At 61.9% G+C, this 23,799-nt stretch overlaps 1 protein-coding gene across 3 annotated transcripts; it reads right to left on the bottom strand.

Moving 5' to 3' along the window:
• Nucleotides 1-1,541: 1,541 nt before the first annotated feature.
• ZSWIM4 (zinc finger SWIM-type containing 4) lies at nt 1,542-22,761 on the bottom strand. Of its 3 annotated transcripts, XM_038379243.2 has the most exons (15): nt 22,352-22,737; nt 18,729-18,930; nt 10,478-10,834; nt 10,131-10,279; nt 9,571-9,721; nt 9,062-9,241; nt 8,406-8,720; nt 7,948-8,085; nt 7,385-7,648; nt 6,934-7,069; nt 6,328-6,485; nt 5,534-5,697; nt 4,982-5,063; nt 3,681-4,570; nt 1,542-3,616 (listed from the first exon to the last, which is right to left on the bottom strand). In XM_038379243.2, exons 1-14 carry the CDS (start codon nt 22,511-22,513, stop codon nt 3,696-3,698), a joined length of 3,333 nt encoding a protein of 1,110 aa, XP_038235171.1. In that variant the 5' UTR covers nt 22,514-22,737; the 3' UTR covers nt 1,542-3,616; nt 3,681-3,695. The 3 variants fall into 3 exon arrangements, with proteins under 3 accessions (XP_038235171.1, XP_043362875.1, XP_043362876.1); XM_043506940.1 differs by lacking the exon at nt 7,948-8,085 and having other exon boundaries at nt 22,352-22,761; XM_043506941.1 differs by lacking the exon at nt 8,406-8,720 and having other exon boundaries at nt 22,352-22,761.
• Between the last annotated feature and the right edge of the window lie 1,038 nt (nt 22,762-23,799).

The following is a 23,799-nucleotide window of genomic DNA, read 5'->3' as shown; positions in this document are numbered from 1 at the left end:
ATCTGACCCCTACCCCCCACAGCTGGGCGTAGAACCCAGGCGTCCTGACTCCCCCCCCCATCTGACCCCTACCTCCCACAGCTGAGCGTAGAACCCAGGCGTCCTGACTGCCCCCCCCGATCTGACCCCTACCCCCCCACAGCTGGGCGTAGAACCCAGGCGTCCTGACTCCCCCCCACCCCTGATCTGACCCCTACCCCCCACAGCTGGGCGTAGAACCCAGGCGTCCTGACTCCCCCCCACCCCGATCTGACCCCTACCCCCCACAGCTGGGCGTAGAACCCAGGCGTCCTGACTCCCCCACCCCGATCTGACCCCTACCCCCCACAGCTGGGCGTAGAACCCAGGCGTCCTGACTCCCCCCCACCCCTGATCTGACCCCTACCCCCCACAGCTGGGCGTAGAACCCAGGCGTCCTGACTCCCAGCCCCCCCTCCTCCCTCCACAGCTGGGCATAGAACCCAGGCGTCCTGACTCCCCCCCACCCGATCTAACCCCTACCCCCCACAGCTGGGCGTAGAACCCAGGCGTCCTGACTCCCAGCCCCCCCTCCTCCCTCCGCAGCTGGGCATAGAATCCAGGCGTCCTGACTCCCCCCCACCCGATCTAACCCCTACCCCGCACAGCTGGGCGTAGAACCCAGGCATCCTGACTCCCAACCTACTATTCCCCCCCTCTTTCCACAGCTGAGCATAGAACCCAGGAGTCCTTTCCACCCCCTCCCCCCGCTGGAAACCACTAGGCCTTCGTACCCGACCTGGCCTCGGGCTGGAGCGAGGGCTACAGCGAGACGCAGCTTGGCCTTAGGGGATGGTCAGTGGGTCTCTTACAAGCTGGTTCTATCCCCAGCTCCGTCTGGGCACGTCCCTTCCTCTCCCAGTGTTCCTGGGGGGGCGGGTGATTAAGTTCTTTAGCACCACAGCTGTTAGTGACCCCCCAGCACAATGCTCCCCCCCAACTCACTCTGGGTCAGGGCCGTGCCCGGCTCAAGGGGCAGCAGGTACCACAGGCTAATGCCACATTGGTGAGACTGTGTTTCCTTTGATCAGTTTTGAATTTGGCTCCCCACCCAGTTTCCTTCACCAGCCCCACCTCGTAAGGAGGCCAGGACTCCCTGGGCCCAATGATCCCTGCAGGGGCCCATGCCTCCTAGCAAACTGGGGAGGATCTGCACATCCCTGGCCCTGTGCCAAGCGGTCATGTGCGTAACCAGCACCCTGGGCTAAGGAGCTTAGGGCCTGGCCCCCGCTGCTCCCAGCAGAAGTTGTTCCACCTTCGTCCGCCCCGCTAGAGAAAAACCTACATTTCCATCCTCCAGTGACCCCGGCCACGGCTTGGCGACGCCATGCAAAGACTCAAATGCCCCCACCGCTGGCACCAAGAAGAAACCAAAAAAGTTGTTTTTTTAAATGTTAAAACTTTTACAAAAAATACAATACAATAAACAATTCAATAAATAGAAAAAAATTACAAAATTACATGATTTTTTTTTTTTTTTTTGTAATATAGGCAGGGAAACAAACAAACAAACCAACAATGACCGGTAAGTAACAAACCAGATCAGGAGGGCTCCTCACCAGAGCTGTGCAATATAGAATAATATCGGCTGCCCCTCCTCGGCTATTAAGGGACATGGAGTATTAAAGTCAAACGGCCCCCCCAAGTCACTTCAGACCCTCTCTTCATATATATTAGGTTTTTTTTATTATCTCATCTTCACAATAATCGAGTCTGTAACGTGCCCGTACGGGTCTTTCCTGAGTAGAATTTAGCCAGAGGAAAATGGAATTTTGGAGAGGGGGGAGGGCACCCCCTGGTGGACACTGAGAAATTACCCTCCGCCCCACCAGGGTAGAAAAAGAAACAAAAAAACCCTCCTAACTCCCAGGAGTCTTGTTCTGGCCTGAAGCAGGGGGAGGGTTTGAGGTATGAAACGAGCACTGCTACAAACCAGGAAAGCATCCTCTCCCCCCCAAGGCTTGTGCTGGGAGAGGCCAGATTAGGAATCCTTCACTTGGAGGTGTCCGCAGAACCAATCACACCCCCAGCCACACAAGGGTGCAATACAGGCTGGATCAGGGTCCCCCCACTCCTTCTCTGCTGGGATCGATTTAGCTTACCACCCCCCCAGAGCTGGGTCCTGGATTCATCTACATCTTCCCTCCCCCCAGGGATTGGAGCAGAAATGGGGGGCGGGCAGGAGAGAGAACAGGGGACAGACAGGACCAGAGATAACAAGGGGGGGTTGGTCCCTAAATATTCAACTGGAAAGAACCCCCCCGCCCAGCTGGGAAGGAACTGAAGAACTGCAGGAAATCCACCAGGCGGGCGATTGTCCCCCTCAGTGGGGTGCCCCATGCTGGGCGAGAGGCAGCCCCAGAGCTCGGAGGTTGCAGGTGCTGGGCCCAGGGCCGGAACCACGGGGTCCTGGAGACATTTTTGGGGAGGTAGGGTGGGAACGGCCAGGCTAGAACCAAGGGCAAAGGGGCCCTGCAGCTTGGTCTCCCCTGGCCTCTCCCAGATCTGGATGATGACTGGGCCGGCTCCCTTCTCGCCCCAGAGCTAGATCTGACCCGCTCAGATACCACGGGGAGGGGCACTGCAGAAAAACCCAGGTCCCCTCTGGCTTCCCGGCTCCTGCTGGGCTGGTCCATCCACCCTCAGAGACAGTGACCGGGGCTGCCTCGCAAGGGGTCATTTAGCCCTTCGAAAGGCTGGGAACAGGTAGGCCTAAAGGAGCCCAGGGCCTGGCCCTTCCGCGGGGTTACGGCTTCGGATCCTCGCAGTTGCAAGACGCCAGCAGGGGAAACAACTCCGGTATTGGCACAGGGGGATGGAGGAGCCGGAACGCATGGCCCGTGCCCTGCTTCCCCCCACTTCACGGCTGGGAGAAGTGGGGGGGGGGTGCAGGTGTGGTCTTCTGCTGTCACGGGTTCAAATTCCCAAGGGGGAATTTATGGACAAAAATGGTACTGACTCGGGGAGAGACTGGGGTGGAGACAGGGCCGCGTTCCAAGGATTACGGATCCCCCACCTGGCTCAAAAGCGGCCGGAAACCAGCAGTGCCACCCAGGTGCTGGCTAAAATCGCACGCATCTCGCGGCTGCCGCCAAGCCCAGCTCCAGGGCCCCAGCCCCTCCCCATTCTGTGCATCACACCCAGGCTGGCCCCTGCCACCAGCTGCGACCCCCCCGCCCCGCCCCGCCCCGCCCCGCCCGGCTCGGCTCTCACAGATGATCCTTCAAGACAGACGGCTGGTAGCCACAGCCGTCCAGTGGTAATACTGAAATCTGCGACTCCTACAACCCCACCATGAGTCCGCCCCCCCCAATATAAATTAAACACGAGAGAGAAACGGAGTCCTTCAAACAGGTATAGAGTCCCCGCCCTGACCAGGTCCTGGCCCAGGGACCCCCATTCAGATGGGGCCCTTGGCTAAGGGCTCCCCTGAACTGAATGATGGGGGGCCCTATGTCAAACCAACTGTCACCCTCAGGGGGCAGCGATGTGGGGGTTCCACAGCTGAATCCATAGACCCGCCCCCACCTGAGCCACTCCTTTCCCAAGGCAAGGGGAGGATCAGCCTGTGGCCCCACCCCAAGGGGGAGGGATCAGCCTGTGGCCCCACCCCAAGGGGGAGGGATCAGCCTGTGGCCCCACCCCAAGGGGGAGGGATCAGCCTGTGGCCCCACCCCTTAGCCAAATCTCTCCCGCACCAGGAGCATGAGTTTCTTCTTGCCCTTGTAGGTCTGTTTGAGGTTGTCGAGGAACTGGCCGAACTGCAGGTGCCCGTCGGGGGCCAGCAGGAAGGTCTCACGGGCCTTGCACAGGAACTCGATGAACTCGCTGTAGTGGCGGGGGCTGATGTGGGTGAGGCGGGAGTGGGTGGTGCTGACGTAGGCTGCGATGGCCGCCTCCAGCAGCTGGCACAGGGGGGCTTTGTCCAGGCCGGGGGCGGCGGGGGGCTTGGCGGCGTGACGGCGGCCCGAGAGGGCGGCCAGGCCGGGCGGGGGCAGGCTCCAGCGACGCAGGATGTCGGAGAGCATGGGGGCACACTGCACGCTCTGGATGATGAGGGGCACGATGGCCGAGAGCTGGCTCTTGCCCAGCGAGTGGCTGAGCGAGCAGGCCCAGAGCACGTCGTTGACGGCCGGGTGCGTGTCCTGGTTGAAGGCGATGCTGAGGTGGGAGAAGGCCAGGGTGGCCAGCTTGTAGGCACGGAGGGGGAGCCCCCGATGCTCCATGTACCGGGCCACGGTGAAGAGGTGGGAGTGGCCCATGCCGGCCGTGGCGGCCGAGTCCAGCACGATCTGGTAGGCGGCTTCGAAGGCGGCGTGGTCCTTCTCGCACAGGGTCAGGGCGGGCAGCGAGCAGTTCTGAGGGTCCTTCATGGCGCACTGCAGGGCCACGGCCCGAGCCCGGGCCCACAGCTCGTCCCGCTGCCCGAAGGCCAGGTTGAGGCGCAGCAGGGTGGCCGGGGTGGTGCCCGTCACGGCCACGATGGTGGTGGCTTCGATGGGGGTGAAGAGGCTGTACCAGTTCTGCATGATGTTCATCAGAGCCTGCACGCCTGGGAGACGGGCAGGGGCAGGGTCAGCGCAGCTCACAGGTCTCCACCCGCCTGCCCAGCCTGCGAGACCCCGGGGAGGGGTCAGCTCAGGTCACAAGCCTCAATTCCCCCACCCAGCCTGCGAATGTCGCAGCGGGCAGGGATCGTCCCCATCAAAAGAGACAGCAACTTGCCCAACTCCAGCTGGGATGAGAACCCAGGCGTCCAGGGACCCTACCCGTCACCTGGTCTCACCAGTAGACCCCACTCCCCTCCTAGGGCTGGGATGAGAACCCAGGAGTCCTGGCTCCCATCCATGCTGGGTTGGTAGACTCATGCTAGGAGCTGGGAACACCAGGTGCCATGTTAGAGGGGTGGGGGTCAGCTGGGCAGAGGGCCATTCGAGGGGTATCCATGCCCTCGCCCACTCACCGATCTCGGTGGCACAGCTCACCAGCCAGCGCACCATCTCTCTCCGGCGCCAGGTCATGGTGTTCAGAGTCATCCGCATCACCTGTGGGGTGGGGGTGGGGGTGGGACAACAACACAACTCGTGAGAGTGGCCGGGGCATGGCCCCCACAAGACAGAGCCTCCACAGCGGGGAGCCCGTCTACAGCTGCCGTGCGCTTGGATTATAGCTCTTACAGAGCCTTTCACCAGAGGGGCTGAGAGCACATGGGGTGGGGTCATGGCACATAAAGGGAAACTGAGGCACAGAGGAAGGGACTGGCCCAAGGTCTCACAGTGAATCTGTGGTAGAGCTGGGAGCTGAACCCAGGAGTCCTGACTAAGCCCAACCCTGCTCTAACCTCTAGATGCCACCCCCTTCCCACTGTGTGCTGTTAAGCAGCCGCTGTTCCCCACCCCAGAGGTAGCTGCATGTCAGTGCTGGGCAAGCGACCACAGCAACAGGGTCTGTCAAGATCTTTGCACTCCTCCAGTCAGGAAGCAGCCATCCCCCCACCCCCCTCCGCCTCACCTACCTGCAGGCCAAGCTCCAGGGAGATGTTGAGCAGCGTGGTGTCCGGCGGGGCACTGGCCGGCGTTGCAGTCTTACAGGCATCCTGGGCCAGTTTGAACAGGAGGGCGGGGGAGTGGATGTTCTGCTGGATGGACCCTAGGACCGTGTGTAGCCATTTGGGGTCTCCTAGACCAGGGATGAGGGGGCAGGGATTAGCCCCAGGGGTGGCTGGGACACCCAGGGGAAGAAGATCTGCAAGCTGCAGGGCTAGGAATTGGGGGTGGGGGGACGGACGACTCGAGCCCCCATGGGCCTGGTTCCCAGAGGGGCTGACGCCTGCAGCTCTCAGCGATCAGAGGGGCCCAGCTTCTGAGCTTCAGAAAGGGGCTACAAAGACTTCCCCCTCTAGGGGGTGTCAGCTCTGATCCGGCCCCAGGCTGAGATCTCACGTCCTTTCCCATGTGAGGGATCCGGGAGCTCTGCCTGGCCCAGAGGAGCACGTGTCTATCACAGAAGCTTAGGGCTCTGTGGTCCCCTTGTCCTCCCATGGGATCAGCATGGGGCCATGCGGGGGACTTGACCTGGGCAGTCAGTCGGTGGCAGAGGAGGGAGTAGATCCCAGGAGACCTAGTGCCCAACTCTACCCCTCTGCACTGTAATGATTAGAGCCCACTTTCTGTCCCAGCGCTGGGACAGAACCCAGGAGTCTTGGCTCCCAGCCCCCCTCTAACCACAGGGCCCCCCTCCCCTCCCAGAGCTGGGAATAGAACCCAGGAGTCCTGGCTCCCAGGCTTGTGCTTCAGCATCCGGCTTCACCTTTGGCTGCGGTGAGCATGGCCGATGCCAGCTCGCATTGGCGCGTCTCCAAGTGGCCCAGGATGAACCAGCGGGGGAAGCGATTGGCCATCATGGAGTCCAGCGGGTTCTGGTGCAGGATGTCCCCGGCCGGCATCACCGTCTCCAGCACGGGGAGCCTGCGGATGGGAAAAGGGAGCTGGTCAGGGGAGTTCCCAGCACCCCCAACCTGGGCTCAGCAGGATAGCCGGCAAAAGAACCAGGAGTCCTGGCTTCCAGCCCCCCCCAGCTCTAACCACTAGACCCCACCCCCCCTCCCAGAGCCAGGGAGAGAACCCAGAAGTCCCAGCCCCTCCCTGGTCCAGAAGGCGACAGGAGGGGAGACACACTGGATATCGCCCCCCCCCCCACATCCCCCATGGGAGCAGCTTGTTCCGTGGGGGGGTGGGTGTGGATCATCTCGGGGGGTGTGGATGGGCCCCTCCCCATGCAGCCTCACGAGGTGTCCCTGTGCCCCCCAGCACAGCTGGGTTACATGCGGGGTGGGGGAAGCAGCTGGGGTACCCAGGCTGCGCTGCAGGGTGGGGGGAGGTAGCCGGATGCCAGGGCCGGCGGGTGGGCACATACCTCATGGCTCTCAGGGCCAGGCGATAGGCCAGGTCAGTGTCGTGGGGCAGCAGGGCGGTGAAGAGGTAGCGAGCGAAGGTGTGCATGGGCACGCTCTCCCGGAACACCACCTCCCCGAAGCCGCTGAACGGGCCGCCTGGCAGGGAACAGATGCCACGGTGAGGGGCTGGCCGGCGCAGGTGCCTAGAGCCCAGCTGGGCAGCACGTCACCACGGGGGACAGAGCTGCTCAGCCAATCGCAGCGCAGCCTGCCTCGGGGGGCAGCCCCCCCGCCCGAGATGGAGCTGAGCCCCTCTCCCGGCAGGGAGCACCCTCAGGGAACGGGGGGCCCCGGGGCCACAGAGACAGGGTCCCTCCCACCCCAGAGCAAGGAGGGAAGGGTGTCCCACCCTCCCCAAGCTGGCGATGGGGCCCTGGGGCCCAGCCCGCTCGGGGTGACGCAGCCCGGTACCTTCCAGCAGCAGCGCGGCCTGCTTGCGCAGCACCTGCACCAGCCTCTCGTCCGGCTCCATCTCGTCCAGCAGGGCGATGAGCTGCTCCTCGCTCCGCACCACCTTGTCCTGGGCGTAGAGCCCCTCGGGCATGGCACGCTGCTGCCCCAGCCCCGCCAGCGCCACCTCCAGCGCCAGCACCAGGTACGACGCGCCCGAGCCGGGGCTGGAGGGGATGGGCACGTGCTGGTACAGCACTTTCTTCTTCCCGTCCACCGCCGCGTCTGCAAAGGGGGGAGGGGGGGGCGTCAGCCACGGCCAGTGTGCCCCCTCCTCCCCAGTGCAGGAGGAGATGGCGGGGGGGTGTCAGCCACGGCCAGTGTGCCCTCCGCCCCCCGTGTGGGAGGAGATGGGGGAGCCCTGGACTGAGCCGGAAGTACAGACACGGATGCCGACCCCCCCACCCAGTCTGGGCCAGCACTGCCCCCCCCTCCAGTGCAAGTCCCCATTGCCAAAGGAGGACCCTTCGAGCCTGTTTGCAACCCACCCCCCAGTCACAGAGCGTGGTACATCCCCCCCATACCTGGATAGAGCGACAGCCCCTCGTGGTCCATGCGGCAGGGCTCCAGGAGGGTCCGACACAGGCAGCCGATGGGGTCCAGGGGGTGGCCCACCCAGCCCTCCAGGTTGGTGATGGATGTGCTGCCCTTGTGCAATATCTCTGCGGGGGGTGGGTGGGGAGGGCCCGTGAGACACTGGCTCCCCCCCCCGCCAGCTGAGACTGGCCACGCTCGCTGCACGGGGGCCCCTCCCGGCCCAGAGCCCCCTGCTCCTCCACACCCGAGTCAGGGAGCCCCTGGCTGGTGCTGGCAGGTCCACCTCCCACTTCCATGAGCAGAGCAAGGAACTCAGGCGTCCTGGCTTCCAGCTGGCTCCACCCACTAGACCTTCCCCACCCGTCCCCCAGGACTGGGAATAGAACCCAGGTGTCCTGCCTCCCAGCCCCTCCCCCGCATGGGCCCCCCCAGACCCCGCCCCCACCTTTCTTCTGCTGCTTGTAGCTCTCCAGCTGGTGGCGCCGTTGCAGGCGCATGGTGGTGCTGAGGGCGGTGGCCAGGCGCAGGGCCTCACGGGGGTAGCCGTGGGAGCGCAGGGCGTCCACGCGGGCGCAGGCTGTGGGGAAGGGGTCGCCCAGCCAGAGCGGACGGCCCTGGGGGTCGAAGCAGAGCTGGTCGCCACCCGTCTTCATGCCCAGGCCGTAGCCCTCGCTGCCGAGGATCTTCTGCAGGTGGCAGTCGCCCCAGCGCAGCTCCCCGGCCTTGATGGCGCGGCCAAAGACGGTCTGGCGGGCGGCCGCTGCCGGGGAAAAGCCGGACTCAGGGCAGGGCAGCTAGACCCAGGGCCTGTCCCCTCTGGGGAGCACCAGCTCCCATCCAGCCCCAGGGCAGGGGCCTGACTGGCTGGCGAGGGGGGGGGAAAAATGGGGCTCGGGGCCTTTCCCCTGTAGGGAGCGCAGAGATCTGAGCCATGGAGAGCAGACCCTCCCCACACTGCCTTGGGGTCCAGGGAATGGGGAACTGCTCCCAGCTCCATCCATCCCTGCCCAAGGGTCCCTCCAGCCTATCCCCTATGTCTCTGCTCCAAGTTCCCACTCCTGTCCCCTCTCTGGGGCCCCCATTCTGTTCCCCCCCCAGTACCTGTGCTGGGGACCGAGGGGGGCTGCAGGACCACGGTGGCTCCAGGCACATCAAAGGAATAGTTGCCCTCCTCCAAGGGGCAGACGTCCAGCTTGTTCCACTTCTTCAGCAGTGCCAGCCACAGGGTGCGCTCCTCCGGCTTGCAATGGGGGTTCAGGACCACACATACCCACAGGGCCCCTGCAGCGGGGAGAACAGGGTGACACAGGCGCCAGGCAAGCCAAAAGTTCACCCAGGCTGTAGATGCTGCGGATTGGGAGCGAGAGGCACCAGCAGAGCTAGGGGAGAGTGCAGGGCTGGGATAGCAGGGGCTGCGGGTCGGGAGTGAGGGGCACCGGCAGAGCTAGGGGAGAGCGCAGGGCTGGGATAGCAGGGGCTGCGGGTCGGGAGTGAGGGGCACCGGCAGGGGTGGGAGGCCCAGGGCTGGGACAGCGGGGGCTGCGGGTCAGGAGTGAGGGGCACCGGCAGATTAGCCTGGGAGGTGCTAGTCTAAGAGGCTCCCCCGTTACCCAGCTCGTCCCACAGCTGCCGGCACTTGTCCGTCATGCCGGCTCCCTGCTGCCTCCACAGGGCCAGGCGCGGGTCCTCCAGGAACTGCTCCGTCATCAGGATCAGCATGCGGGCGCCATTGGAGTCCCGCATCCGCAGCATCTCGCGAACCTGGGAGGGAGGGGGGAGCGACTCAGGGGGGCTTGGACTGCTGCAGCCCAAGGCAGATGGAGTGTGGGGGGGCCCAGGAGGACTCCAGCCCAGGGTTGCTCCTCCCAAGCTCCAGCAGAGAGCCCCGCACTGTAGGGCAGAAGGGGTTGGGCAGCAACACGCCCCCCCCCACACGCACAGAAAGAGGGGTCTGAGCCAGCTCCAGCCAAGGGACTGAGGTGGGACAGGGCACGGGGGCAGGAGTGATCAGCAGGGACCCCTGTTCTGGGGGAAGCCATGGGGGGGAGGGACAGGACCCCAACTTGGGGGGTGGAAGGGAGGGGACACAGGCCAGGCCAGGGGCAGGGCGGTTGTGGCCCTGCTGAGGCTGGGGAGTCCTTGACGGGGGCGGGGGGGGGGGAGGAATTACCTTGTTGAACATGGACTGCAGCTGCTTGCTGGCCCCGTAGTAGCCGCCATTGGACAGGAGCTGCCTGACCTGCTCCTGGATCTGCTCCTCGTCCAGGTGCCAGCAATTGGCGTCCTCAATGCCGGCACCAGCCGTGGGGTCTGGGGCGCCTGGTGGAGGGGGGAGAGGGGGAAACAGGGTCAGCAGGGCAGAACCCCCCCCGTCCCCCTCCTCCCCTCTTGGGCAATGGGGTGGGGGAGGGAGTGACAGAGGCCCCTGCTCTGCTCCCAATCAGGAGGCAGATCCCAGATTCCACAGTCACCCACGGGTCCCCCCCCTCCGTAGCCAATGGGAGGCGCCCCCCGTACCGTGCACGCGGTTGATCTCCGAGCCCAACAGAAGGATCTCATCAGCCAGCCGCTGGGCGGTGGGCAGCACCTCGGTGTGGTGGGCGCTGATCAGATACTGCACGAACTTCTGCAGCTGGTCGCGGTTCATCTGGGAGAGGGTCTCGGAGATGGGCAGACGCAGTTCCACCTGCCGGGCATTGCGGATGCGGCAGAGCGACAGTGCCACCACGTGGGCGCAGTAGAAGATGTCCCGGCTGCCGCAGGCGCAGCTCACTGACGTGATCTTGCACCGGTCAAAGCTGATGGAGACGTGGAAGCTCCGCTCTGGCTCGCTGGGGCCGGCCGGCTCCGTGACATTCCCACTCAGGTGGAAGCCTGGGGATAGGAGGGGACAGGGTTGCTATGGGGAGGGGGAGGCAGCCCCCCTGCTCCAGCCACTAGCCCCCACTCCCCTCCCAGAGCTGGGGTAGAACCCAAGAGTCCTGGCTCCCAGCCCCCTGCTCTAGCCACTAGACCCCTCCTGCCCATTGTCTATGGAGCCTGGGACCTCTCTGGGGGAGGGACCATCTCTCCCAGTGTGTCTGGGCAGCACCCGGCGCAATGGGGCCCCTGATCTTGGTCAGAGCCTGCGCAGGACCTGGCCCAACAGGGGGCCCCGATCCTGGGCAGTGGAGCAGGCGTGGGGAATCTGTGCAGTGCTTGGCCCAACAGAGACCTCAGCTGAGATTGGGGCCTTCAGGTGCTGCCAGAGTCCAGATCCCGCTGCCAGGGCCTGTATTCAATTTGTGACCCACTGTCACCCCCAGGCCCTTTCGGCAGCACTGCGGCCAAGCCAGTTATTCCCTCTTCAGAGCCATCCCTTGAGTTTGGCAAATTGGGGTGACTGCCCTGGGTCCCATGCTCTGGGGGGCCCCACGCTTCTATAAAACCGTGAGGCGGCAGGTGGGAAGGTGAGGCGAGCGGCAGACGGGCGGGGGGGCACGAAGAGGAGCCCCCCTACCAGATCCTCGCCCACCAGCAGGCCCTGCCCACAGATCAGCTGTTTCCTGCCGTCAGCGCTGGCAGGGAGGGGACAGGAGTGAGGGCACAGAGCACTTGGGGGAAGAGGCGGGGCAGGGGCAGGGCCTTGGGTGGAGGGGGTTGACTGGGGGCAGAGCCCAGGCAGAGCCTGGGGGAGGGGCAGGGAGCACCCCCTGGCAGATTAGAAACACTGCGCCTATATCCCAGGCCCCACACACCCCTAGTGAGGGCCCGCTCCCCGTTCTGTAGCTGGGCCTTTGCGTTTCCCCTCCTCAGCGCGGGAGTTTGTGCTTCTCTTGTGGATTTCAGACCAATTCTCTGAGCTGTCACGGTCGTCCTGAATTCTAATCCTGCCTCCAAAGCGGGGCCAGCCCGGAGCCATCTGCACATTTGATCAGCATCCCCTCCATCGTCCGAGTCATTAACGAAGACAGCGAACGGAACCGGACCCAGGGCTCGGCCCAGCAGGACCCCACCAGATCTGGCCTCCGCGTTGGAGGGCAAACCCCAGATAACTATTCATAGTCATTCAAGCAGCTGTGCACCCACCTTATCATAACTCCATCTAGACCACACACCCCTGGCGCGCTCATGAGCGCGCCATGTGGGACTGCATCAAAAGCCTGCCTAAAATCAGGATACATCACATGTACTGCCCACGCCCCCCCAGGCCAGGAACGCAGTCAAACGAGGACATTCGGTCGGCTTGGCACCGTCTGTCCAGTACCAGGGTCAGGCTGACTGGTCTATAGGTCCCAGGCCTCTTCCTTCCCCTTCTTAAAGACACGTTTGCCCGGCTCTGGTCCTCTGGGCCCTCCCCGGAGTTCTCCAAGACAATTGGGGACGGGTCTGAGCTTGCTGTGGCCAGCTCCATCAGTACCTAGGGCGAGTTTGCCAGGCCTGCCCACGTGCATGCAGCTAACTCCTCTCCATCTCCTAGCACTGGTTCTTCCCCCTTCCTGTTAGTATTACCGGTGCCAAGGACCCGGTCGCCATTAACCGCTGAGGTGATGACTGTAGAGAATCAGGCATTAAGCACCTCAGCCCTCGTGAGGTTGTCAGTTATTAGCTCTGCAGCCCTGCTGAGTAGTGGCCCGGCTCTTCCCTTCCCCTTTCTCTTGCTCCTGCGGCATTTAAGAAATTGCTTGGTATTGCGGCTTGTGTCCCTCGCAGGGGCAACTCGTTTTGAGCCTTAGCCATTCTCCGTTTGTCCCCACCGGCCTGGGCTGTTCTCTTGGGCTCCTCCTTAGTACTGGTTTCCACTTTTGGCAGGAGCCCTTTCGGAGTTTCAAGTCATTAAAAGCCCTCTTCCCCCCCGCCCCCCGGGTCACCTGCAGCCCTTCCCCCCAGCCAGAAGGAGCAGGCGTTTGCATGTGCAGGGTGAATCCCCGTGAGGCTGGGCTGATGAGAGCCGGCTTGCCCAGAGGAAGGGGCAGGGGAGGTCAGCCTGCCGGGCGCACACCCAGCATCACGGGTGAATCACATGGGTGAGACAGGGACACAGACACCCTAATGAAACCAGTCCGCCAGTAGCGCCCCGCCCCTGCTGTGTCACAGCCCAGCATGGGAGGCAGGTGCTGACGTCTGACTGAGACTGGCCCAGGGCCAGGGGGTGACTCACGGTGGCACAGCTCAGGGTGGAACCCGTGGCTGCCAGCTCATGTCACCGCACGCCGCAGGCTGGGCTGGAGCCAGCGGCACACACGGGAGGGGCTAGAAAGAGGAAGAGGCGGTGGGAACGGTGGGTGCTGGGAACGGAGCCGCGCTCCGGCTGGGGCCTGCACAGACGGGGTCAAAGACCCAGTAGCCATCCAGGCTACCCTCCCCTGACTGAAACTGCAGGGAGTAAAACAGACACAGTTACTGCCCGGGGACAGCGCTTCAGCCCGGCTGGAGCCCCCATGACCCAGAGGCGCCCCGTCACCCCCCAGGCCAGAGAGAAATCCAGGCACTTCACCCCGCCCCCCCGACTTCCCACGGAGAAAGGGAGACACCACCCAAAGCCCTGGGCTGGGGTCCCGTGCGGCTGGCTCGGAAGGACGGGCATGGGCTTGGGGAGATCCACACTCAGTTCCCAGCTCTGCCAGACTCTGGGTGTTGCCCAGCAAGTCACTGTCAATCTGTGCCTCAGTTTTCCCCCCACCCCTCCATCTACAATATGGGGATAATAATCCCCTACCTGGAGTGTGAGCTCTGTGGGGCAGGGACCGTCTCTCACTAAGAGAGCTCTAAGGCATGGGTGGGGGGAGTTGCAGCACCCAGAACCCCAGGATCCCTAGCACTGGGACAGAGAACCAGAATCCACAGTGGGGAACAAGCTTATAACCTTCACTGGAATGCAGGATTCTTCACTTCCTGTCTTAAACAGGGGTGTGGCTTGTACACAGCTGCTGCACCCCACCCCAGTGATGGCTGCATTTCAGTGCTGGGTGAGGGATCCCTGTATAAACAGCCCCTGCATTCTACCCCAGAGGCAGCTACAGCTTGGCCAAGGTCCTCTAACCCCTGCCATTATATAAATAATGGCTAAACTTTCTAGAGCTGTTCAACAATCCCCCACTGGTCCTCAGTCTTCAGCTCCACCAGCAAGCACCCGTTAATAAAGTTCCTTCCTCGACAAGGGCAGCGTGAACCCCAGCGTTTGGGATGGATTCGGACAGGCAGTTGCATTGCGGTGGCCACTCTAGTGCTGTTTTAGTACGACCCTCCTCCCCCTCCCATTTTGACCTGATGAGCAGCACTGCTGGGCACCACCCCAGAAGTGGCTGCATCTCCGGGGCAGGTGAGATTTAGATTGTGGGGTTCTTAGAGGTGAAATTCAGAAACAGACCCGACAAGCTTCCAGCCTGAATATGGAAACTCCATTAAATGTCTCACTCCCCAAGAGCCTGTGACCCTGGATTGCGTTACAAACCCTGTAAATGCCACGGCCCTTGCTCTGAGATCTCGGGAAGGAGGAGAGCACAAAGGGGGCTATAAATACACAGCCCTGGCTGTAGGAGCCAGCCAAACTGAGCTACAACCAGGCTGATTTCAGCAAGCATTATTAGGGAAACTGAGGTGCAGGGCAGGGACGTGCCCAAGCTCACATGGCAGAGCCAGGAAAAGAACCCCGGCGTCCTGACTCCCAGCTTGGTGTCTGGGCCAAGCTGCCTCTGGTTCTACTCCAGACACGGTGTCAAATCAGCAGTGGGAGTCACATCTTGGCTCCAGGCACACTTGAAGCTGCTCTGCCTCCAGCTTGGAGCAGGGGAATGGGACAAGCCGAGTCCTGGTTTTCACCCCGTGGGTCCTGCCCACTCCACTCGCACAAGGTGAGCACCCGGGGGCTGCTCCCCCCCAAGCTGGGACAGCACGCCCAGAAATCCCCAGCACCCACAGGAGCTCTGGGGCAGAGGGGCTGCGGACAAGCAGCCAACTGAGGTTGGTTCTCCATCCCCACCCCTGCACACAACCCCTCCCCAGCGCTCCTGCCCACAGCCCCCCTCGGAAATTGGCCACCTTTGCCCTCCCAGCCTCAGGGGGAAGCCGCTCACCCCTTTGCTCCATGGCCACCTTCACACTTCCATGAGCACCTGGCACCACCCCAAACGGGGCCTGTGTTTATCGCCCCAGGGACAAGCTCCCGAGGGGCCTGGTGGTTGCGCCAGCCCTGGCCCGAGAGCGGATGGGTTTTTAACTGAGCGGCACTAGGAACCACGCAGGAGGGCAGGCTCCCCGGGGCGTCACCAGCCTGCTCGAGCAGCAAAGGGCCAGGATCTCGAGGCAACTGATTTCAAACTCGTCAATGTTGCTGCTCAGCCCTTCGGCGCTTGAACGAGAGGGGCACAGGGACTGCCTGCCTGGAGCGGAGACTCAGCTGCGCGCCTCCCTGTGCTTCCGGGGACAGTGCACCAACCCCGCCGCAGTGCCCGAGGGATAACCCACCCCCTGCATCAGGTCTCCCCAAGGGCATGTCTCCACCTCCCACTAAGGTGGAGGACCCAGGCTCAGGGACTCTGGCTCCACACTGCAGCGTAAGCCTGGGTTTACAACAGCTGGCCCCGGGTGTCACAGCCACCCTGACACTCCGCTCTGCACCGATCTTCTGCCTCGGTTCTGCACCTTGCCCTGCGGCCACACTGCGAAATGACAGGGCTTGGACCGGAGTCACAGCAGGACTCGGGCTGAGACCCCCTGCAGCAGGGTCCCGGGACCCAGGTCTGGTGCCTGACCGGAGTCAGACTGAGGTGTGCAGGGCCCAATGCTGAGAGTCAGACCCCAGGTTTAGGCTGTAGTGTAGACAACAGTCAGAACTTGGCTTCGGCTGTGGAGAAAGAAGTCATCCATCCCTTCCTAGATGGCTGCTAGCACTATCTGTGGCTATTGTTGTTAACCACGTAAAACATCCAATCCCTCTGACCCTTGCTAAATGCTCAGCCCCGAGGCCATCCAGTGGCCGTGGGTTCTGCAGGCTAACACAATGGTCAGACAAAGCCTTTCCTTTGAGCAGTCTGGAAGAAGATGCCTTTTCATTTCACCAACGTCCCCTTGATCTGGTGCTGCAAGACAGAGTCCCCACAGCCAAACGCTCTTCAGCTCAGACATCTGCTAACAGATCTGGGTGACACTTTCTCACCCTGATCTTTTACACCAAGAACTCATGAGCTTAAGCCACCCCAGCAGTAACTCTGCATTACGAGGACACAGCAGCCTCTTAGACAGGCAGGATGGCGCCAGCACCAGCTTTGCAAATTCAGCTAGTGGGGAAGGTGCTGGGTCTGGCACCCACCTGGCTATTTCACATCAGCAATCCTGCCTTGAATGCAGGCACGGGCAGGTCAGAAGAGCTGGGAATCAAAGCCCTGCGGCCCTGCAGGTCCAGCAGCATGCAAGTAACTGGCTCCACATGGCTTTCCGGACACAGCTCTGTAATAGCGCACAGGCAGGCCCCATCTCTAAGTGTCCCTGAGCAGACCAGGGCTGGAGCACAGCCCAGAGACATGGCTAGGACCGGTCTACACTCAAAATCGCAACCAGGGGACTGGAAATGGGTCCTCTGCCGAGGTGGTTGCATTGCCCTGTGTTTCTACAGCGTGCGAACAACAAACCCCCCTGTTTAGAAACTCTCAGCAGCACACCGCAAAGCACTTCATGGACGAGGTTCGAATTATTAGCCCCGTTTTACATATGGGGAAACTGAGGCACGGAGCCAGGACCCCACTTGCCCATTGTTATGCAGCAGGCCAATGGCAGAGCTGGGAACAGAACCCAGAACTCCAGCGTCCTGGTCCAGTGTTCTAGCCACAAGGTCACACTGCCACCCCATTCAGCACCTTCCACACCACATTCCCACGGGTATGACACCAACCAAATAAATTGGCCTTTCCATTAGTAGCTCAGGGACGCTGGACACACAATTGGGCCCTAATACAAAGCAGTATCGGGAGCGCCACCTGGAGCTGGCTCCCTCCATGCAGCTGCATGTACAGGCTCACGCTGGCCTTAATTCCCAGGTCTGCCTGGACCTTTTCCCAACAGAGGATTGTTGGCCACGTGGGTGCCAGACCCAACACCTTCCTGGGAGCGAAATTTGCAAAGCTGGGTGCGGGAGAAGCTGTTGTGTCCTCGCTCCCTGGAGTTACTACTGGGGACAACAAGCGTGGAGGCAAAAGCTTGCAGCCTCGTGGCACGCAATCCCCCAGAGAGACGCGGCCGGAGCTGACGTCAGAGCAAGACAGAGAGCCTTATGTCCGTGGGGGTCTCTCACTGCAGGAGCCCCAGAGGGCATCCACTTCTACAACAATGGGACTCTGTTGAGCACTTTCAGACCCTCGGAGATTCAGTGAGGAGCAAATTTCAAACCCACCCCCAGAAAAATCCCACAGGAGCGTCTGATTCTCAATACACACAAAGCAAAGCCGTGCTGCGGGTGCGCCTGTCCGTCCCAGACCTTCCCTCACCCAGTTTTGAGAGTTTGTTCCCAGGCAATTTCCCCTGGGGAAGGGGAAATATTTGGAGTGATTTTCCCCACTGGGGTGAAGGGGATCGTACTTTCCACCAAGGTGGGGGAGAAGAACCAGATTTCACACAACACCAGCCCCAAACGGAACTACATTTAAAAAAGACAAACAGACTTTTGTTGCCGAAATGAGAAGGGGCCGGGAAGCACTTGAAGTTGGTTGAGACGAGTTGTTAGTGCAGACACACAGGCACCCCCCCCCCCCGACCAGCTGCCTACAGTTTCTCCTGTAGGGCCTGGAACAGCCCTTGAGGGACGGGATAGAGTCGGATGGGGAGAGAACTCAGACAAAGGCAAAGCATGTGTGTTGGGCTAAGTGGCCTGCCGTTCACAGGCCCAGAAAGACAACCTGATGCCACACTAGAGACTGGGAGTGGCCGGTCCACAGCAGGGCAGATGAGACCAGGACATGGGGTTTCTCCCAGGGACCTGGCCGGTGCCAATCTAAAGGTGCTAGTCCTGGGACAGCAAAAGGCTTGGGATGTTTCAAGCTGGACGGGACCCAGCCCTGGGGAACGGGACCCAGAGAGCAATACTGGCTGGGTTAAAGGACTGGATCCCAGGGTGTGGGCCCATCCCATCTCAGCAGCTGAAACTTCACCCGGTTCTTAGAGCAGCAATTGTCCATGTCACAAACTCCAGCAGTGACCAGCCCCTGGAGTCCCAGTTCCTCCCCCTACCCCCAACTGATTGGGGTCCCTGTCGTACCAGGCACTGCGCACAGGCACGCACAATCCTTAATCACAATTAGGGGCCTGTGATGGGTGCTGCACAGACACCCCCAACATGGGGGTCCCTGTGGTTCTGGCCCTCTGTCCATGACTGGGGGGCCCTGTCATGCCAGATGCCGCACAGGTGCGCCCCCAACCATGATCCAGACCTCCTCATGCCAGGCACCACACAGATCCCCCCCTCCAGCTAGCAGGGGCTGCACAAACACAGAGAAATAGCTAAACAGAGAAGACAGAGGAAGGATCAAACCCTGTTTTAGATCTGGGGAAACTGAGGCCCAGAGAGATGCAGCGACTTGCCCAAGGAGTCCGTGGCAGAGCGGGCAGTGGAACTCTGGTCCCAATCCTGTGCCAATCCCTCTCTGGGGCAGGCTCAGCAGAGGGACCGAGTGGCAGGGCGAGCATAGGCGCACCATGCAGATGCCCTCCCAGTGAGGGTCTACCTATGCAGCAGCTTTCGCCAGCCCCAACTGCCCTCTGCCCCAGCCCCCAAACCCTCCCAGCGGGCGACACTCACCAACTTGCAGCACCCGGTCGACAGCCCCAGATTGCAGCAGGTGCAAGCCACGGTTGAAGGGCACCCGGGAGTCGCGCTCGCCTTCGGGGGGGTGGCAGCCAAGGGACGAGTACATGCAGATCTCGCGCTCGCTGCGTGGGAAGGACCAGAACACGATGCGCTTCTGCACAGGCTCCGGGACGCGGGAGAATCGCTCCTCCACCTGTAGCACACGGGGGCAGGGGAGGAAGGGACACGGCGTCAGTCCCCCACCTGGTCTCAGCCAGCGACGTTAGCTCTACCTCACCTGGGTGGACAAAGGCCTGTGGAAACTTATAGGCCAACATCTTCCAAGTGCCACTGGACTAGCAGGGATGCTCCAGTCACTGGGCCATCCCTGGCCACTGGCTAGGATGAGCCTGCACCTGGGAGCCAAGGCTGAAGAGATGCTCCCCCGGGAAGCTGGTTTGGTGGAGCAGGGAGCACCTGCACCAGCCGCTGTTTCTAGACACCCCCCGCACCCCGAGCAGACCCCTCCTGAGCGAGGGGCACGTGGGGGATCTCTCAAGCATTCTCCCCTAAGCACAGCGGGAGGGAAGCGGGATCTAGTGGCTAGAGCAGGGGAAGACTCATAGATCCTGTGTAATGCTCTCCATCACTACAAGCCCGACCCAGTGGCTGCTGGCTAAAACAGCCACCGTGGCTCTGCTGGCTTGGAAGACTCAAAGGGGAATGGAGCCAAGGTGTGTGGGGAGCCAGGACCATGACAACAACCCAGGCCCCAGAGACACACCAGGCCAGGGAATAAAACGGCAATGAACCACCAGTTTCCCCTCAGTGAGATTTTCAAACTTGACCATTGTTTTCATAGCCGGACTGCCGCCAGCACCCCACCGTGCCCGAAAGCCTGCCCCTGCCCCACACAACCGAACAGACACACAAGGGAAGGATCATGCCCCCCCCCACTTCACAGAGGAGGAAAACAGAACCGCAGAGAGGGGCAGCAACTTGCCTGAGCTCACACAGGGGGAGGCTGGGTCCAGCACGCTTGCAAGCCCCTAGACTCAACACCCCGCCCCCGTGATGAGCTCATTTCTCATGGTGGGCCTTCACCAGGCAAAGCTCCTGGGAGTTCCCCCCAGCGAGGGGTGCAAGATCAGGGCTCCTTGCGACCAGCCCTCCGTCCATTAACTGGAAGGCAGGGCCACTCCATTACATTAAAGCTCCATAGTGTGTTATTTTCAAGGACACCCACGGTCTATTTCCCCCCACACCAGGGAAATGTCAGGGGGTCAGAAGCTAATGACAGAATGTTCTAAAAGGGCAGATTTAGGTCTCCATGACGCAGGGGCTCAGAGCAAAGAGAAAAAGAAGAAAGCCACTGTCAGTTTCACCACAGAAAAAAACAGGCCGCCCTGGTTTGCATGTTTTCCTCTGTCAACCCCCTCAAAGCAGAGGATCGGTGACTGGGGGGAGGGGGCAGCGGGGGGCTGGATTCAGCTGAGCAGCCCCACAAACAAGGAGCCAAACAGTGTTAAGAAGCAGAGACTTGAACAAGAAAGTGCTTGCAACTTAAAAATAAACCACTTTACAGAACTGGGGAGCTGCCTGGCCATCAGACAGAGCCCCGACTGATTCATTAGACATCAGCACAGATACGCGAGGTATGAAATACACCGTGGGGAAAGGGGGCGGGGGGGAAAGTCTATTTTATGTGAGGGCCTAGCAATCTTTACTGTATTTATCCTCACACCTCCCCATGAGACAGGGCAGAGCTATCACCCCCAAGGGACAGAGAGGAAACTGAGGCATGGAGCAAAAATGGGACTTGCTCCCAGCAAGGGGCGACTGTGGCAGAGCAAGGAATTGACCCCAGCTCTTGGCTCGTGCACTAACCACTTTCCTCTCCCCTGAGTCCGGACCCCAAGCTGGGTGGGCCTCCATGGTCTGGGGCTAGGAGGAACGGGGCAAGTGGCGCAATTAGGATCTTGCAATCAGGCATGGATTCTTCATTTACAGCTGGACCCTTGGAGTTAAAAAATGACTAGAGCACTGTCTGCCACTAGAGGATTGCTCCTGTCCAGGGATGTCCCAGTGCTCATATTCTCCAACACCAGGATCTCTCTCTACCTCCGCAACCAGCCAGGGGCCACCCCCAGCCCCGCATCCAGCAACGGGGAAGGGCACGACATGACAGCTAGGTAAAGAACAGATGACCTAAGGGTTAGAGGGACCAATTCTCTGCAGGGCAAAATCTCACACCCTTGTGGGTCTTTACACCAGGCCCTCAGCTCAGCCCATCTCCCGCAGAAGAGTAAAAATTAGGCAGCACCAAGAACACAGCTGAGGTCTGAGCAGTTTTTATTTTTAGCTGGTCCTATCAGCCCCCTGCTAAATGCGTCTCTGGGGCTTGGATGAAAGGAAGCTGCCCTTTCTAAAGCCACCTCTCTCACCTGTTCCAGAGCACAAAGTCTCAGCATGCCCTGGTGGTGGGGGCTAGTGGGGAAGGGTTCATTCATCTCAGGGAGGGGTGTCATGACAGGAGACTCCTGTCTGACAAGTTTCCCAGCCTGACTCGAAACCAAATCCCTTCCCTGGGAGAGGATTGTCCCAGCAGCCTGGATTCTTGGGAGGCAGGGGGGTTTAAATATTGGTTTGGAGGGTGGGGGGAGTCAGGCCCACGTACAGATAAGCAGGGAGATGGGAGACTAGTCTGCTCCCCGCCCTGCTGTACAGCCGTTTGCCAAGGCTCCCTCCAGGGGTCGCGTCTCCAGGGTTTTGCCTGGACTAGTTTTTAAAGTCCCAAGCAACGGGGCGGGTGCCCACCTGCTCCCAGCTCTGGCTCTCAGCACAGATTTCCCTGGTACCCAGCTTGAAGGCAGGAATCTAGGGCAGGCAGGGGCCTCCTGGCTCATTGCCTCCAGTCCCGGAGACAACCCCTGAAATTCCCCTTTGCTCAGTTTCCATCCTTCCCAATGACCGAACACCCCCCTCCCCACCAGTGCACCCTGCTGGGGAAGCCAGGCTGGGGAAGCTGGAGGAGGGGGCTGAGCCGGGATTGCCTGTCACCCCAAAAGGAGGTCAAAGAGCCACCCAGCAATTTACAGAGGGCTGGTCTGGCCCGGCCCGGACACGAGTAACCACTTCCTCTGACCCCAGCCAGCGTCACCCTGCCCGCAGCCAGGCACCTGCCACGGGGCAGGGTTGGAGGAGTGGGCAGCAAGAGGCCGCTCAGCCAGTGGGGTGCGGGGCCTGATCCTGGCTCAGAGGCCGTGGGGGGCAAGAAGGTCAGTAGGTGGGTTGCTGACAACTGCTGTAGGAGCATCTCACAGGGGCGGTGGGGGGTTGTCAAAAGGGACCGGGGGCTGGGGAAGAGGATGAGGTGGGGCCACCACAAGGGAAGAGATTGGGGGAAATGACCCAGTAGGGTTATAGGGGCAGCCCTCAGAACCCAGGGCGGGACGGGAGCTGAAGGCAGAAGTGTGCATGGGTGGTGGGGGGATAAGGGATAGAAAAATGGGCGGACACGAGGGTACCTCCAGAAGAGCCAACAGGGGGACACCCCCGGGGCTCTCCCCCAGGTGGGCTGACACCGGGGGGACGGGGACGGGCCAGGGATCCCCACCGGGGCCGGCCCCCCTCACCTGCTCGAAGGCCCACGTCTCCGCCACCCGCTTGGCGCTCAGATCCAGCAGCGTCTCCGCTCGCCCCCCGCCGCCCTCCGCGGCGGCCCCGAGTCCGGGCCCCTCGGGCCGCCCCCCGCCGCCGGGGGGGCCGCAGCGCCGCTTGGCGGCCGGGTGCTCCATGGGCTCGGGCTCCCCGCGGCCCAGCGCTCGGGCTCGATCCCCGGGCTCGCCCGGGCGCCTCCCCGGGGCCCCGCCCGCCGGGTCCGGAGCTCGGCGGGTCCCGCCCTCGAGGGTGGGGGGAGGGGGTCTCCTTGGGCCCGGGCCGCTCTCGCTGAGCAGATCCCCCGCCGCCGCCTCTAGGCCAGCCCCGCGATGCGGCCCCTTTAAGAAGCTCCACAACAATGAGCTCGACGGCTGCTTGATCCCCGGCTTCCCCGCCCCCTGCCCGACTCCCATTGGCCACCGGGAGGCAGCCCCCGCTTGCCAATGGCTGACCCCTTTGTCAATCAGTGGCTGGGCCCCCTCCCCCACGTGGGAAGTCTGGGGAGAGCCGTCAATCAGGGCGGGAGGCCCACCAATCAGGGAGCGCGGGACTGGGAGGCGGTGCCCATATATGGGGAAGGTGGGCGTGGCCGCTTAGCCTTCATTCACAACATTCGAAAGAGGCTGGAAATGGCAACAATATAGCAACCGGGAGGTTGCGGTGGGTTCCGGCCTAGGACGCAGGCTCCGCCCCCTCCCCGCCCAGGTACCCCCCCGGCTCCTCCTCCTTCATCTCTCAGTCCCTTCCAGCGCCCCCCCCATCTCTCCCCCCCCTACATCTCCCAGCCGGGGATCCCCACCCCCAGCTCTTCCCCCTTCGTCTCTCAGTTCCTTCGAAGGACCCCCCCAGCTCGGACCCCCCCAGCTCTCCCCCCCTGCGTCTCCCGGCCAGGGACCCCCACCCCCAGCTCTTCCCCCTTCCCCCCAACATCCCCCAGCCCAGGGACCCCCCAGCTCCAACTCCTGCATGTCCCACACCATGGACATCCCCCTGGCTCTTCCTCCTCCCCCTTCATCTTCCAGACTAGGGGATCCCTCTGCCCAGGGATCCTCCTTCTGCTGCAGTTCCCACTTCCAGCTCCAGCACCTCACCTATTCCTCCTGCTGCAAGCAGATCACCCACCCCATGTGCAGGTTCCACCCAGGACCATGTAACCACCCCAGGGTTGCATGTTCCCATCTGTCTCCCATCCCATGCAAACCAGCTTGATGTATGCAAATCTCCTTCCCCTGTGGAAGGACCCAAAAGGCTGCTGTTTATAAAGGGCTCCGGTTAATTTTACGGGACTTGGGGGGGCGAGAGGGGATGGATAATATCCAGAGCCCATGAAGGCAAAAGAGGGAGGGATGCTAGTCAATGAGGCAGGACAGCATCCCTAAGAGCAGAGGTTTGCCCAAGTGACCCTCCCTTTCTCTGTTACTAT

Source organism: Dermochelys coriacea, chromosome 20 (assembly GCF_009764565.3).
Source record: "Dermochelys coriacea isolate rDerCor1 chromosome 20, rDerCor1.pri.v4, whole genome shotgun sequence".
NCBI lineage: Eukaryota > Metazoa > Chordata > Testudines > Dermochelyidae > Dermochelys > Dermochelys coriacea.
The sequence above is the reverse complement of the archived record's forward strand: the minus strand, read 5'-3'. Positions and strand labels throughout refer to the sequence as shown.

Excerpts from the sequence above, each read along its gene's own strand:
- ZSWIM4 (XM_038379243.2), bottom strand. The coding sequence starts at position 22,513 with ATGGAGCACCCGGCCGCCAAGCGGCGCTGCGGCCCCCCCGGCGGCGGG. Across the intron at positions 10,835-18,728 it reads CGACCGGGTGCTGCAAGTTG|GCTTCCACCTGAGTGGGAAT; the intron begins GTGAGTGTCGCC and ends TCCTATCCCCAG. Across the intron at positions 7,649-7,947 it reads GGGGCTGTCGCTCTATCCAG|ACGCGGCGGTGGACGGGAAG; the intron begins GTATGGGGGGGA and ends CCCCCTTTGCAG.